The 18,099-nt window shown below is 42.4% G+C and overlaps 1 protein-coding gene across 1 annotated transcript in view; it reads right to left on the reverse strand.

Moving 5' to 3' along the window:
- The window catches only part of brinp3a.1 (bone morphogenetic protein/retinoic acid inducible neural-specific 3a, tandem duplicate 1), a 97,202-nt gene that overhangs the window by 24,705 nt on the left and 54,398 nt on the right, over positions 1-18,099 (reverse strand). Inside the window, exons 5-6 of the mRNA XM_079506285.1 lie at positions 3,829-3,934; positions 573-809 (exon numbers count right to left, since the gene is read on the reverse strand). Coding sequence (XP_079362411.1) covers positions 573-809; positions 3,829-3,934 — 343 coding nt within the window. The remainder of the gene's footprint in view (positions 1-572; positions 810-3,828; positions 3,935-18,099) is intronic.

Genomic DNA, 18,099 nt, shown 5'->3' on the forward strand with positions numbered 1-18,099 from the left:
AGGGCTGTGTACTTGGCTATGTGCTATACAGTTGGAGGCCATCGATATTGTCCTTTTCTTTTTGCTGAGGTTTGCGTGATCTGCGCAAAAGGACAGTTAACTTTACACATTTTGGGCGGGAACCCCTTTTGGTGTTTTAAACATTGTTATAATTTAGTTATTGAAAAATAGCAGATCTACAAGCTCATAGCGCGCCACCGAGTGGCGTGCTACGAGCTTGTAGGTCTGCTATTTTTGAAAAATCGTGAAAATATTTATTTCAGAAAACTGGAGGATTTAGAAGGATTTTTTTAAAATTTTGAGGTCAGGCCTAAATGGGTCAAATGATAAGGGACAGTATCGGTGGCACCCAACTGTAGGTTTAGGGTGCTAGCAAGCATCTTTTCCTTGCGTTCCCTGTCCGTTCTACTAAAAGTCTATGCACAAGGTGCATTAGTATGTGCATAGCATGTGAGCAATGGCCCTAACAGTGGAGGGTAATATTCCACCGGTGGGGGTGGGGTGGGGTGGGGTGGGGTGGGGGGCACGGCTGCTGAATTTATGCACTGTACTGACACTCTGACAGCACTGACCTGACTCCTCAAAGTCCCGGTTGGCCAGCGTCCAGGAATCTCTGATTCGCCGCAGGCCGGCCTCCATGGCCCTCAGGTCCACCTCGGGGCAGTTACACCGGGGGTAGGCCGCGCTGCAGTGGCACCAGCAGTCCCTGTCCCGACACACGAACTGGCCCTCCTCATTACATCCAATGTAGCTGAGAGCTGCCTGCACAAATCTGGCCCTCAGGTACGGTGGCAGGATGGCCTGGAGGCCTGGGGGCAATGACAGAGAACATGGCAGTTAGAAAAACGTCACATGAATAATTGAAGTTGAGGTGTATAGCTGGTTTGTGTATTGCATTTAAATCCGTTTTGCATACGGTTTTCTACTGTGAGCGTTTTCTACCACTGTGCAACTGTACATCTGTAAATCATTCAAAGAAATAATATACTATATTCGGTTCCAAAGTATTACGTATTCTGTCTGTGGCAACAACCAATCAAATCATGGCTTAACCCATTTTGACCTGAGATCAGATTCTAAGAATGTCTGTTTGAAAATGACAGTTTTCTGAAAAAGCTATGTCAGTCGTTCTTCGATTTAAAAAAAATAGCAGACCTACAAGCTCGTAGCGCGGCACTCGGTGCCGCGCTATGAGCTTGTAGATCTGCTATTTTTAAATAGCTAAAGCATAACATAATGCTAACACCAAAATGGGTTCCCGCCCAACATGGGTTAAAGTTTATTTTAACCAATCGCATCACCTTGACAGGTTGACAGGTTGTCAATGCATTCTAAACACAGTATACATTAAATACGTTAAAAAGTCTGAGAGACTGAAAACATGTAAACATTTTAGGAACTATGTTTTACTGAATTGTGCTTTTATTTTTCCTTTTTTTGTGCAGGGTTAAAATCAGAGTTGATGACTCCAATCTATACAGTAAGTCTTACTCCAATCATAAACATTGCACTGTCAAAACTTGTTTGAAATTCTTTATTTAGGAATACCCCATTGAGATATAGTATCTCGTTTTCGAGAGGGTCCTATTATAAGAAAACTTAATCCCGGCTGTGACCATAATGCTGAAGAACACTATTACCATCTATTAATCTTCACTTCCAATGTCTGTCAGCTAAGCCTAATTTTAAACGTCATATAACAAAATAGCCAATATACAAGTTTGAAAAGCAATTATGCAAAACACTGTATGACAGACAGAGCTTTAAATGAGACATGAATCTTTTCTCTGTTGAAGCAAATGCACTCAAACCCAACAGACTTTTACTCAAAAGATCAGTTAGAACAGATAAACATCAAACCTTGTGGTCTTGCAGCAAAATACATAATACCAACAAAAATCACCCAAATAATGAACACCATGACTACCACGTAATCCCCCAATGCAGCACCATGGTTAAGCCATTCTGGGCGGGAAACCCTTTTTGGTGTTTTAAGCATTATGTTATACTTTAAGCTGTTGGAAAAATAGCAGATCTACAAGCTCATAGTGCGGCACCGAGTGCCGCGCTACGAGCTTGTAGATCTGCTATTTTTGAAATATCGTGAAATTTCAGAGCGAACGTTTTTAACTCAAAGCTTTGCTTCTGGGGGGGGGGGGGGGTGTCTGGAACTACATATTTTCAGATGGGGGTCGGCGGCCAATTACATTATTTTTGGGGGTCCTTGACATGAAAATGTTTGAGAACGACTGACACAGAAACATGGGGCTTTTCAGAAAACTGTCAGGATTTAGAAGACATTTGTAGAATCCGTTCTCAGGTCTAAATGGGTTAAATAACCGGAGCAACGCAATTAACACATTTTGACCTGAGATCAGATTCTAAAAAATGTCTTCTACATCGTGACAGTTTTCTGAAAAAGCTATGTTTCTATGTCAGTCGTTCTTCGTCGTTTTTCAAAAATAGCAGACCTACAAGCTCATAGCGCGCCACTCGGTGGCGCGCTATGAGCTTGTAGGTCTGCTATTTTTCAATAGCTAAAGCATAACAGAATGCTTGAAACACCAAAAGGGGTTCCCGCCCCAAAATGGGTTAACACACTTCCTGCCACCCTGTCAAGTGCATCATGGGAAATCAACATAGAGGGGCTTCAGCGGGCCACGCCCCCAGTTCAACTTGGCAACACTAGAGTAACACCGCAGCTGTTACTAATCCACTGATTTCACAAGAAATTTCAAGCCAGATTGAAAATGCTCGTAGGGACTAATACTGTCTGAGTCTCATGTTAGCAGTGGCGTGCACAGATAGACACTAGGGGGTGCTAGAGCACCCCCTGCCCTTTTGGCAATGTGCCCTTTTTTTTCAAAAATAGCAGACCTACAAGCTCGTAGCGCGCCACTCGGTGGCGCGCTATGAGCTTGTAGATCTGCTATTTTTCAATAGCTAAAGCATAACATAATGCTAACACCAAAAGGGGTTCCCGCCCAAAATAGATTAAGGCAACCGGCCGGTTCCACGCGCTGCACAAGGTGCCCTTTTTTTAACTTGAGCACCTGCCCCTCTAAATGTCTGTGCACGCCACTGCATGTTAGGCCTATACTTTGTGTGTTTCAGTGTTAACCCATTTTGACCTGAGATCAGATTCTAAAAAATGTCTTCTACATCCTGACAGTTTTCTGAAAAATCTATGTTTCTATGTCAGTCGTTCTTCGATTTTTCAAAAATAGCAGACCTACAAGCTCGTAGCGCGCCACTCGGTGGCGCGCTATGAGCCTGTAGATCTGCTATTTTTCAATAGCTAAAGCATAACATAATGCTAACACCGAAAGGGGTTCCCACCCAAAATGGGTTAAACTACTTTTGTCGTGATCCAGTAGCACAAGTAGTATCTAATTTAAATGTCATTAATGTATTTTTCATGGAGGACTATAATGATATTATATCCAGCTGAACTGAAACCATTGTTGAAAGGGTTGAAAACAACACTTCAAGATCACTTTAGGATATTGACACATGTTGCTATTGTATCCAACACACACACACACGCGTGTGTGTGTGTGTGTGTGTGTGTGTGTGTGTGTGTGTGTGTGTGTGTGTGTGTGTGTGTGGATTCACATGCAATTTGATCAGATTAATTCATATTAAGTTTAATCCTGTGTTGTTGTTCTCTATGTTTTTATTCTGAAGCCGCACGGCAGAAAGGAAAGACTGATTGAGGCTAAATTAATTCTGACGTTAACGTGTCGCTGTTACAGACTCCCCACAGAACAGAAAAAAGTGTGACAATTCCATCGGAACATTTGGTGGGTTAAATTATGGAAAGCCAACCTTGTAAATGGATCTTGTTTTCGGGGCTCTGAACCAAAACGGAGCTGACAGAGTCGAGGTTGTCATAGTTACTGCATCCAAGAGGACCCGTCCTTGTTTCAGTCACCTAACGGGGAGGAGAATAATAATAATAATGAATTGCATTTTTATAGTGCTTTTCCAAGGGCTCAAAGCGCTTTACAATGGTTCATTCATTCATACATTGGGAGGTGAAGCGGCGAACAGTCAACGCCAGCGTCCTCACTTCCCACATTCACACACCAATGGTGGCGAGCTCACACCGACCGACTTATTGGAGGCAATGTAGGGTTCAGTGTCTTGCCCAAGGACACTTCGACATGTGGACAGGAGGAGCCAGGATTCGAACCGCCGACCCAGGGATCATTGGACGACCTGCTCTACCTCCTGAGCCACAGCCGCCCTAGAAGAGAGGTGTATGATGATACCGTACTGTTAGAGACAACCACTATGATGATACTGTACTGTTAGACACACCCACTGACATGATACTGTACTGTTAGACACACCCACTGACATGATACTGTACTGTTAGACACACCCACTGACATGATACTGTACTGTTAGACACACCCACTGACATGATACTGTACTGTTAGACACACCCACTGACATGATACTGTACTGTTAGACACACCCACTGACATGATACTGTACTGTTAGACACACCCACTGACATGATACTGTACTGTTAGAGACACTGACATGATACTGTACTGTTAGACACACCCACTGACATGATACTGTACTGTTAGACACACCCACTGACATGATACTGTACTGTTAGACACACCCACTGACATGATACTGTACTGTTAGAGACACCCACTGATATGATACTGTACTGTTAGACACACCCACTGACATGATACTGTACTGTTAGACACACCCACTGACATGATACTGTACTGTTAGACACACCCACTGACATGATACTGTACTGTTAGACACACTCACTGACATGATACTGTACTGTTAGACACACCCACTGACATGATACTGTACTGTTAGAGACACTGACATGATACTGTACTGTTAGACACACCCACTGACATGATACTGTACTGTTAGACACACCCACTGACATGATACTGTACTGTTAGAGACACCCACTGACATGATACTGTACTGTTAGAGACACTAACATGATACTGTACTGTTAGACACACCCACTGACATGATACTGTACTGTTAGACACACCCACTGACATGATACTGTACTGTTAGACACACCCACTGACATGATACTGTACTGTTAGACACACCCACTGACATGATACTGTACTGTTAGACACACCCACTGACATGATACTGTACTGTTAGAGACACCCACTGATATGATACTGTACTGTTAGACACACCCACTGACATGATACTGTACTGTTAGACACACCCACTGACATGATACTGTACTGTTAGACACACCCACTGACATGATACTGTACTGTTAGACACACCCACTGACATGATACTGTACTGTTAGACACACCCACTGACATGATACTGTACTGTTAGACACACCCACTGACATGATACTGTACTGTTAGACACACCCACTGACATGATACTGTACTGTTAGACACACCCACTGACATGATACTGTACTGTTAGACACACCCACTGACATGATACTGTACTGTTAGACACACCCACTAACATGATACTGTACTGTTAGAGACACCCACTGACATGATACTGTACTGTTAGACACACCCACTGACATGATACTGTACTGTTAGACACACTCACTGACATGATACTGTACTGTTAGACACACTCACTGACATGATACTGTACTGTTAGACACACCCACTGACATGATACTGTACTGTTAGACACACCCACTGACATGATACTGTACTGTTAGACACACCCACTGACATGATACTGTACTGTTAGAGACACCCACTGACATGATACTGTACTGTTAGACACACCCACTGACATGATACTGTACTGTTAGACACACCCACTGACATGATACTGTACTGTTAGAGACACTGACATGATACTGTACTGTTAGACACACCCACTGACATTATACTGTACTGTTAGAGACACTAACATGATACTGTACTGTTAGACACACCCACTGACATGATACTGTACTGTTAGAGACACTGACATGATACTGTACTGTTAGACACACCCACTAACATGATACTGTACTGTTAGACACACCCACTAACATGATACTGTACTGTTAGAGACACCCACTAACATGATACTGTACTGTTAGACACACCCACTGGCATGATACTGTACTGTTAGACACACCCACTGACATGATACTGTACTGTTAGACACACCCACTGCCATGATACTGTACTGTTAGACACACCCACTAACATGATACTGTACTGTTAGACACACCCACTGACATGATACTGTACTGTTAGACACACCCACTGACATGATACTGTACTGTTAGAGACACCCACTAACATGATACTGTACTGTTAGACACACCCACTGACATGATACTGTACTGTTAGACACACCCACTGACATGATACTGTACTGTTAGACACACCCACTATGATGATACTGTACTGTTAGACACACCCACTAACATGATACTGTACTGTTAGAGACACCCACTATGATGATACTGTACTGTTAGACACACCCACTGACATGATACTGTACTGTTAGAGACACTGACATGATACTGTACTGTTAGACACACCCACTGACATGATACTGTACTGTTAGAGACACTGACATGATACTGTACTGTTAGACACACCCACTGACATGATACTGTACTGTTAGACACACCCACTGACATGATACTGTACTGTTAGACACACCCACTGACATGATACTGTACTGTTAGACACACCCACTGACATGATACTGTACTGTTAGACACACCCACTGACATGATACTGTACTGTTAGACACACCCACTGACATGATACTGTACTGTTAGACACACTCACTGACATGATACTGTACTGTTAGACACACCCACTGACATGATACTGTACTGTTAGACACACCCACTGATATGATACTGTACTGTTAGACACACCCACTGACATGATACTGTACTGTTAGACACACCCACTGACATGATACTGTACTGTTAGACACACCCACTGACATGATACTGTACTGTTAGACACACCCACTGACATGATACTGTACTGTTAGACACACCCACTGACATGATACTGTACTGTTAGACACACCCACTGACATGATACTGTACTGTTAGACACACCCACTGACATGATACTGTACTGTTAGACACACCCACTGACATGATACTGTACTGTTAGACACACCCACTGACATGATACTGTACTGTTAGACACACCCACTGACATGATACTGTACTGTTAGACACACCCACTGACATGATACTGTACTGTTAGACACACCCACTGACATGATACTGTACTGTTAGACACACCCACTGACATGATACTGTACTGTTAGACACACCCACTGACATGATACTGTACTGTTAGACACACCCACTGACATGATACTGTACTGTTAGACACACCCACTGACATGCTACTGTACTGTTAGAGACACCCACTGACATGATACTGTACTGTTAGACACACTAACATGATACTGTACTGTTAGAGACACCCACTGACATGCTACTGTACTGTTAGAGACACCCACTGTCATGATACTGTACTGTTAGAGACACCCACTAACATGATACTGTACTGTTAGACACACCCACTGACATGATACTGTACTGTTAGACACACCCACTGACATGATACTGTACTGTTAGAGACACTGACATGATACTGTACTGTTAGACACACCCACTGACATGATACTGTACTGTTAGAGACACTGACATGATACTGTACTGTTAGACACACCCACTATGAAACCCTGATTTTCCTTCAGAGGTTTCTGTTCCTCTTTTTCTTTTCTGTCTAATACTGCTGATTGATTTTGTCATCTTTTTTCCTGTATACAATCAGGGTAGGCAAACATAAGCTTCTAGCTTCAGCCTACACCCTGTTGGTCCGTTATTTTCTTTTTTTTGGTTACTTATTGTGATGTATTGTGCTGAAAAGAACCAAATAAACTATCATCATCATGATACCGCAGTGTTAGAGACACCCACTAACATGATAACGTACTGTTAGAGACACCCACTAACATGATTACATATTCAGAGAGGGAAAACAAAAGAGGGAAAGGACACAGAGAGAGAGAGAGACATTAACCCATTTAGACCTCGGAACGATTCTACAAATGTCTTCTAAATCATGACAGTTTTCATAAAACCCATGTTTCTGTGTCAGTAGTTCTCAAACATTTTCATGTCAAGGACCCCCAAGATTATCTGTATTTGGCTGCGGACCCCCATCTGAAAATATGTTGTTCCAGGAACCCCCCAGAAACAAAGATTTGAATATATATTCAAAGATTTGCGCCACATTTTCACAAATTTTCAAAAATAGCAGACCTACAAGCTCGTAGCGCGCCACTCGGTGGCGCGCTATGAGCTTGTAGATCTGCTATTTTGCAATAGCTAAAGCATAACATAATGCTAACACCAAAAGGGGTTCCCGCCCAGAATGGGTTAAGATAAGAGAGAGAGAGAGAGAAGCTGAATGTCACAAGAAACACAATTAACAATTCCCTTTTCACTCTCTAACTCCACTTTTAAGGAACACAACAAGATACATTACACATTATTTAATCCCCCACTGTGTAAATCACATTTAGGATAATGGCAAAACCAGAGACGGCTGAAAATGGAGTTGTAACAAAACGTGTTCTGGAGTGAACCTTAATGGATCTGTCAAGGTGTGATCTGGCAAACGATAGCGCTCAGATTAATAATTCTCTTTTTTTCCCATATTAATAATTCTATATTTATGAAGCACTTATCTAAACAAGGTTAAAAAGTGTTTTACATAAAACTAAAGAAAAAAAATCAGCATCAGAATTAAAAACATATAACATACAATGTAAATAGAGGGTATGCGGATGAATAAAGTGAGTGGCAAAGTGAGTTTAATGTCATTTAATGCAATCAGATAGGACTTTTCTGTTTGGATGTACTGTAACCTATGGGCTGTCAAAGACAGAAAGTATGTTTTTTTGCCACTCAGTAGGTGTTCCAGCATAGCTTCCTGGTGATGACACACACACACACACACACACACACACACACACACACACACACACACACACACACACACACACACACACACACACACACACACACACACACACACCCTCTAGTCTATACTGTATAAAGTGTACTGAGAAATAAAACAAATAATTACATTTCACAATTGAAATTATGGAAAGGCATTTCTATAATGCTTTTCCATCATTTCATTTCATTTAAGTTATAGAGAGACGACTTCCGCACACCCGGTAGGTAATTTGGAGCTGGTGCGAGGCGAGACGAGGCATATACAATGTAGAAAGGAGGGACACCCGCACACCGCCACTTGCTGGGTTCAGAGCATTTATTTAAGAAGCAACGTTTCGGTCTTGCGACCTTCCTCAGGCCTGAGGAAGGTCACAAGACCGAAACGTTGCTTCTACTAGTAGAAGCAACGTTAACGTTAAGTTAAAATTAGACACCGATTTAGCAAGCCTGAGCTGGGCAGGTTGTTTCAGAGTCAAGCAACGCTGACAGCAAAGGCACAGTCACCCTTTGTCTTCATCCTCCACTAGGGGCTTGCCTGAGGACATTGGGCTGCGCACAGGTTCATAGGGGGTTAATAACTCAAAAATGTAATTGGGGCCAGGCCATGCCCATGAATGAAGTGCTGTAAAGCTAGTTTAATGTCCATTGTAAGGTAATTGTAACAATTCCCGTCCAAAGTACAATACAGATGGCACAGTGCATCTATTGTCCGATCCAGTATGGACAATCATTTTGGTGATACCACCTCCATACAGATTTGCCGGAACGGGGATGTGTTTGTGTGTTTGTGTACAGCTAATCTCGAGCGCTGCTTTACCGACTGCCTGAAACTTTGTGCGCTGTGAAGACACTCACAAATGTTTCTAATCGACCTCATGGCGATGCTATAAGAGGCCGCTTCATGTTCGTGGGTAGGTCGTACAACCAATAAATCATTTCCCCATCGATTCCTTGGACCATGACACAACTCAACCTGTAGGCCACGCACATTTCCACCTGACTTGAATTTCTGCCATTTTGAGTTTTCTTGTTAGAAAACACATTTTTGCTACCACGCGTACCAGGGCAGGAATTTCACGGCGGCCACGGCGGCCATGGCCCTCGTTGCCCCTCTGTTTGACCGTCTGCCCCTCAAAAAAAATTAAAAAATAGATGCCACATGGCACAGTGGCCACACAGTGGCCTCGATGCCCTGCCTGCACTGCCCCAATTGATTTCACAGTTTTCTCATCAGCGCTATTTTCTGACAATACGTATTTTTTTAGGCACATAAGTTGTCTGCGGTTGAGATTATAAATGCTTATAGGACAACGTCAAGTGAAACGTCGCTGCGCATATAAGTAGCATAGGTTTGATTTTGAGGCTGATATTGAATCGCACGCAGCTTAAAATGCAGCAGAAACCAATGCCAGGGTTTCTGCTGACAGGGGGTGAGAGGGAGCTAGAGAGAGAGAGAGAGAGAGAGAGAGAGAGAGAGAGAGAGAGAGAGAGAGAGAGAGAGAGAGAGAGAGAATCAGAGGAAGACGAGACACAGAGATAACTGCTGTTTATTTACCAACTTAAGTTAAACAATTGTACAGAAATGTTGACTGTAGCTGTGTCCTGTACTCCTTGTAGTATAGTGTCCTGTCGGCTGCACCCCACAACTGATAACAGCCCTGAGTTCAGAGTAGGTAACCAGCCTGGCAGAGGTCTGTGCTCTGAGAACAGCCCTGAGTAGGTAACCAGCCTGGCAAAGACCTGTGCTCTGATAACAGCCCTGAGGAGGTAACCAGCCTGGCAGAGACCTGTGCTCTGATAACAGCCCTGAGTAGGTAACCAGCCTGGCAGAGACCTGTGCTCTGATAACAGCCCTGAGTAGGTAACCAGCCTGGCAGAGACCTGTGCTCTGAGAACAGCCCTGAGTTCAGAGTAGGTAACCAGCCTGGCAGAGACCTGTGCTCTGAGAACAGACCTGAGTAGGTAACCAGCCTGGCAGAGAGCTGTGCTCTGAGAACAACCCTGAGTAGGTAACCAGCCTGGCAGAGACCTGTGCTCTGAGAACAACCCTGAGTAGGTAACCAGCCTGGCAGAGACCTGTGCTCTGAGAACAGCCCTGAGTAGGTAACCAGCCTGGCAGAGACCTGTGCTCTGAGAACAACCCTGAGTAGGTAACCAGCCTGGCAGAGACCTGTGCTCTGAGAACAACCCTGAGTAGGTAACCAGCCTGGCAGAGACCTGTGCTCTGAGAACAACCCTGAGTAGGTAACCAGCCTGGCAGAGACCTGTGCTCTGAGAACAACCCTGAATAGGTAACCAGCCTGGCAGAGACCTGTGCTCTGAGAACAACCCTGAGTAGGTAACCAGCCTGGCAGAGACCTGTGCTCTGAGAACAACCCTGAGTAGGTAACCAGCCTGGCAAAGACCTGTGCTCTGAGAACAACCCTGAGTAGGTAACCAGCCTGGCAGAGGTCTGTGCTCTGAGAACAGCCCAGAGTAGGTAACCAGCCTGGCAGAGGTCTGTGCTCTGAGAACAGCCCAGAGTAGGTAACCAGCCTGGCAGAGACCTGTGCTCTGAGAACAGCCCTGAGTATAACCAGCCTGGCAGAGATCTGTGCTCTGAGGCCTCATTCACACGTACCAAACACCAATCAAGCAATGTTTGGTCGTTTTTTTGTTTTTTTGGGCCACCACAATGCTTTTCCAATGGGAGTCACATGGTTTGATCAAACATTTGTGTTTGATCGCTGATTAATGATTGCTCCCCCCTCATCAAACACAAATGTTTGGTCAAACCATGTGACTCCCATTGAAAATGAATTGGAGCAGCAATCAAAAAGCAATCAGGCATCACACACGGACCAAACATTTGTTGTGTAGGTGTGAACTAGGCCTGAGAAGGACACTTTTCTAAAAGTCTTGGATTGCTCATTGCAGCTTCAACAATATTCAGAACAATGTCTGTCCTAAAACAGACAGGCAGACAGCGCAGGGCAGTTAAAGTATGAGTAATTGGTGACTGGCTACAGTGCTTTGTGCCACAAGGGAGCATTGGTCCTTTTTCATTTAAGCTTTCATATGATGTATCGTGCATTGAAATTGAAAAGTATTTGAGGGAGACATGACCATTTGAAACTTGTTGGACCATAAATCTCAAAGCTGACAAAATTCCCTGTGAATATTCAACACATTTTAACACCTCCACGCCTATTCACTCCCCAACTCTAACCACCCCCACAAGTGTTAGCTGACAACACTAGATCAGACGGATCTCGATATACACCACGGCGCGTAAACAGCGCCTCAAACTGTGACTCCGCCCACCCCCGGGGGAAGTTGTGATTTGCGCTCGTTCACTGCAATGCAATTTGCGGCATTTTCAAAACAATATTGAGCAGAGTAGCGATTATCAAACGTATTTGCAATGCCATACGCTGAAAGATCTGTTGCCCGTGGACAAGGCACGCTACCTCCGCAAGTTAGATAGCATCGGCATAGATGTTTGTCCGTATGTGATTAAGGATTGGACCAAGTTGCATTGGCAGCCATAGAAAATTCTTACCCCAGGCTAAAACCGGATGTGACGTTTTTGGGCGTTCCTGTCTAAAATTTCAAACGATTTTTCGATGCAGTTACTATATCGTTACACCCCTACATGTTAGGGGGGAGAAAATATCCCAAAAGTAAAAGCTCAGCTCTAAACATAGTGCTGCTGCTGTGTACAGCATCACAATAATGGCAAATAAATCTCATCATGCTAAAGAAAATTATCAGGGAACATTCCCCGAGACTTAATATTGCACCTTCCCTGGGACTAATTAAGGGTCATACAGAATAGGTTTTTTTTTGCTGATCCTGGACAAAACAAGCACTTTGTTACAAACTAACACAGAACAATGTTAAGAAATACACGAATGCCGACAGGGTATCTGTGGAAAGCCTGGGTTCTATTTGGTAGCCTGACATTCATCCCAAAATCACCCCTCTAAATTGCTCTCAATTAGAGCAGAGCCAGGACAATAGCAGAAACACAAAGCCATTTAGATTCTAAATCAGACCATGATCTGATGGCCTGAGGTTGACACTAATGGGCTTGATGGGTGGACCTAATCCCCTCAAAGGTAATCACACTTTAATCATTGACCTCCAGACACCTACCTCAGAGGTGACTAGATTAAGCCAGACTAAATCTAAATATAAGATTGAGAAACTTTTAGTACTTTTAGTAAGACTAAATCTTAATTGCCCAGACTCTTCTTCAACAAAGATGGCGAAAGCAGACGGCTTAAACCAGAAACCTAACCTCACAGGAAGCCACGGGTGTTTGTAATGTCTGACTAACGGGAGGTCTGACTTAAGGTCAGTCCCCTTCTACTTACTGTGCAGGGCTTACATCCAGTCTAAATCCCGCCAACTGTATCCGCTAATTTCCATTTTCCACACACATACATACATACACGCACACAACCTGTTTCCGTACCCTCTCCACACCGGATGTTGATTTACGGTTTACGATTCACGGTCACGGCCACACAGCCAACTCAAGGTACGGCCACGGAGCCGACTTGGGGACCCAACGCAGCTCCTCCAAGGAAAACAAACAAATGAACGGAGCTGAACATGAATCCCCCCCCACCGCCCACCCCTTTTTTTCCCTCACTGTATATGTTTCTTTTCCCTTTTTACCTCCTTTATGATGAATTCCTGTTCTGTCCTTTGTCTATATAGAAGTGTCTATTTGTACGTCTCTAAATGTTTTTGATGAATTGAACATGGTGGACCCTATTGGAAACAAGTGTAATGCTTAATTGGGTCGTCCACTCACAGTTAACAGCCTTTGTATTGAGTTTGTGCTTGAAATGTACTGTAATTCTGCAAACTGTTAATACATTTTTCAATCAATCAATCAATCAATTACTTGACAGTGCTAATGAAGAAGCGCTAACAGCCGCATCCGTTCGATGCACTATAAAAACACAAGCACTGGCTAACAGCCATTGAATAATAACCTACAGTATGTCTCCATGTCCTGCACAATAACATTGAAGCGATCTAGGAAATGGAAAATGTAACGCTGCCTCTCTGTGCCTCTCTCTGTTAATGACGCATGACGCACAGACCTAGCTTCCAGAACACCAGTGGTGGAAAAAGTACTCAAATGTTTTAATATTTGAAATATATAGAAATACTCCGTTACAAGTAAAAGTCCGGAATTCAAAAAGTACTTGAGTGAAAGTACAAAAGTATTGGCATCAAAATGTACTTAAAGGACCACTTCACCACTTTTCAACTTCTCTTCCTATAATTGGTCCTCACTAATGTTCATGATAAAATACCACCATTTTTTTCTACTCAGTCTGTGTCTCATAGGAAGGCTATGGGCAGTTCAGAAACCCGTCCACCAGTGACATCATCGATGGTGAATCCAAGCTAAAAGAAACAGCAGGCTTTCTTTTCCTGAAAAGTTGCAATGCGATAATGGAAGCCATCGGTCTCACGATAATACAAATCTAAATATATTTTAAAACAAATCTTGTTTAAAAAAAAATCTGCCTAATGATGATGTCACTGGTGGACGGGTGTCCGAACTGCCCAAAGCCCTCCTATGAGACACAGACTGAGTAGGAAAAAATGGTGGTGTTTTATCATGAACATTAGTGAGGACCAATTATATGAAGAGATGTTGAAAAGTGGTGAAGTGGTCCTTTAAAGACAAAGTACCATTATGCAGAATTTCCCATTTCAAGTTTTCAAATGTATAAAAAAAAATCTTTAGAAAATAGCAGATCTACAAGCTCACAATAGGTCGCATCACGGAGCATTGTGAGCTTGTAAATCGTCTATTTTCAAATGGCCAAAATGTATATAGCCTAGGGCTATATTAAGTGGTTAATGTACGTTTTGTAATAATAATCAAAATCTAAAAAGTAACTAGTAACTAAAGTGTTCAAATAAATGTGGAGTAGAAGTACAATATCCAAGTAAAGCACAAATACCTAACAATTAAAAATAATTACTTAAAGAGGGAGTGCCACAATTTTTGTATTTTTCCAGTTTTTCATGTGTCTATGAGGTGACAGTACTTCATTAAACACCCTGGAGTCGTTTTTATGTACAATGGTGTATTAACTTTGTATTTATGGTTTCTTCCTGGAGGCTGAACCCCTGACAGTCAAACGGGCCAATGAAATAAACAGTAATATAGTGACATCACACTATCAGCCCCATCCCCTAACCCCTCCCCCTTTATCATACAACTACAGCTGTGGGTGCGGCTTCAGTTCAGGCGGATCACCAACCATCACCACCCACCAGGCAAACCAGGCATACTTAACCCATTTTGGGCGGAAACCCCTTTTGGTGTTTTAACTAAGCATTATTTAGCTATTGAAAAATAGCAGATCTACAAGCTCATAGCACGCCACCGAGTGGCGCGCTACGAGCTTGTAGGTCTGCTATTTTTGAAAAGTCGTGAAAATGTGGCACAAATCTTTGAATATATATTATTTCAGAAGACCTTTTTTTTATTTCGATGTCAGCCCTAAACTGGTGGGCGTGTCCACATAAAAACATCATTTTAACAAATACTGTACACTTTTTTGAAAAAGTTATACCTCCTTATATAACAATAGGACCTGATGATCATGTTTTAGGATGGAAGAAAATCACGGCACTCCATCTTTAAAGTACAGTACTTAAGTAAATCTACTTAGTTACTTTCCGCCACTGGAGAACACACACAAATACAGTAACACTAGTAACACCGACTCTCTTGGTGGACTTAGTGAGTCGTGTCATTTCTGAGTCATTCATGCAGGTCTTTATAATGCCCATGAGAACCATGTCTCTCTGATCCTTGGACAAGGCTGCTGTATCCATCCGTGTGTCACAGATCATGTCTGGGTCAAAATCTTTGACTGCAAGACACAGCCTGGCGCTCTGAATTCTCCTTTTGTCTTTCTCGGCATATGCAATTATAGTTTTGTATCTTTTACATTTCTGCGGCTCGATCGGTGACCCTGTTTTCGTTTTCCAAAAGACTAGCACAGCAGTGTCCCATTTGGAACCTAATGAGTGCTTTTGGTCTAAGACATTCTGACTATAAGCATGCTGCATGCATGAGACTAATGCAGTAGTGAATCCGAGAAGAATTTCTTTAATGATCATTTTGGTGCCTTTTAACCCATTTAGGCCTGACGTTTTTTTTTTTTTTCTGAAAAACCTCATGTTTCTATATCAGTGGTGCTCAATATTTCATGTCAAGGACCCCCAGAATGATATGAATTTTTTTGGCCACCTGAAAATATGTTGTTCCAGCTTCCTCCCTCAGAAGTTGAGTTAAAAGTGTTCGCTCTGAAAGAATATATATTCAAAGATCTGCGCCACATTTTCACGATTTAAAAAAAATAGCAGATCTACAAGCTCGTAGCGCGCCACTCGGTGGCGCTCTATGAGCTTGTAGATCTGCTATTTTTCAATAGCTAAATTATAACATAATGTTTAAAACACCAAAAGGGGTTCCCGCCCAAAATGGGTTAAATCGCAAAATGTATCTGATCTTGGATAATGATAGTATCCCCGAGATGATGAAGATATCTCTGGAAAAGACTGCAATATTTTACATTAAAATAATTACTGCTACCCCCATAATGAGCATAATAAAAATTATGCCCTTTAAGCATATCTCAAACAATTACACACAGTATGTTATACAGTATACTGTTGCTTGCCATGAACTGGCATTACAATTTGGTCGGCTCTGTTCTTTATTCATTATCCATCATTACTGTCCTGAAAGTTGTGCTAATTAATCCATTCTGGACGGGAACCCCTTTTGTTGTTTTAACTAAGCATTATGTTATACTTTAGCTATTGAAAAATAGCAGATCTACAAGCTCGTAGCGCGCCACCGAGTGGCGCGCTACGAGCTTGTAGGTCTGCTATTTTTTGAAAAATCATAAAAATGCGGCACAAATCTTTGAATATATATTCTTTCAGAGCGAACGTTTTTTTTTATTTCGACGTCAGTCCAAAGTGGGTTAATAGTTCAAGCCAAAAAGCTCAAACATAGGATTTGATTAAAAACTCTCATAGTCTCTCCTCTCCTGTTTTTGAGTGTGTGTGTGTTTGTATTGTGTGTTTGTATTGTGTGTGCGATCACAGCTCAATCATCCGTGACAAAAGCCTGATATAGAACACACATACGTACATCCAGCCTCGTCTGGCACCAGTGAAGACAAAGTGCCAGCCTGTGGGGGAATCCATCTCCCTCCCTGTCACCAGCGAATTATATTGAAACGCCAGGGCCGCTTCTTTTAATATTTTCCCAGAGGCTCAATAAAAGTAACCCCGTATCGCGATGTGAGATTAATGACAGAAACTGAGGGATCCAGCCAGCAGGAAAAAGAGTAACTTTCCTCCCATGCGTGCAGAAAAGTTGCCTTTCTGTCTTTTAACATTTACTTTTAAGGTTAGTGAGGATGTACTGCGGACAGTAAGGGACAGGTTGGTGTTTGTGATTGCAAACACCATTGCAAACACCCCCCCTTTATTGATGTTACATAACACTACTCATTTCAGTAAAGATATTTTTTATGGATGTGATGGTTTTTTGTAGGGATGTGCCGATGAGACATTTTGGCTGATATCGATATCCGATAAAAATTAAGCCATTTAGGCCTGACCTCAAAATTAAAAAAAATCTTCTAAATCCTCCAGTTTTCTGAAATAAATATTTTCATGATTTTTCAAAAATAGCAGACCTACAAGCTCGTAGCGCGCCACTCGGTGGCGCGCTATGAGCTTGTAGATCTGCTATTTTTCAATAGCTAAATTATAACATAATGTTTAAAACACCAAAAGGGGTTCCCGCCCAAAATGGGTTAATTGCTGTTATGGCCGATAACCGATATTACAGATGTCGATGTGATCTTATTCTGTATTGAAAAATTAACATTCTAAAAAATACATGTAACAGGGTATCTGCACTGCAGCAGGCTTAGGCAAGTCAGATTTAACTTAAATACCTTTTATATTTAATATTGTGAGCTTGTAGATCTGTTCAAGCTGTTACTTTGGGCTTGTTTATCTGTAAAGACAGACCGATTAATCTGATTGAT

Source organism: Electrona antarctica, assembly GCF_951216825.1.
Source record: "Electrona antarctica genome assembly, chromosome: 7".
NCBI lineage: Eukaryota > Metazoa > Chordata > Actinopteri > Myctophiformes > Myctophidae > Electrona > Electrona antarctica.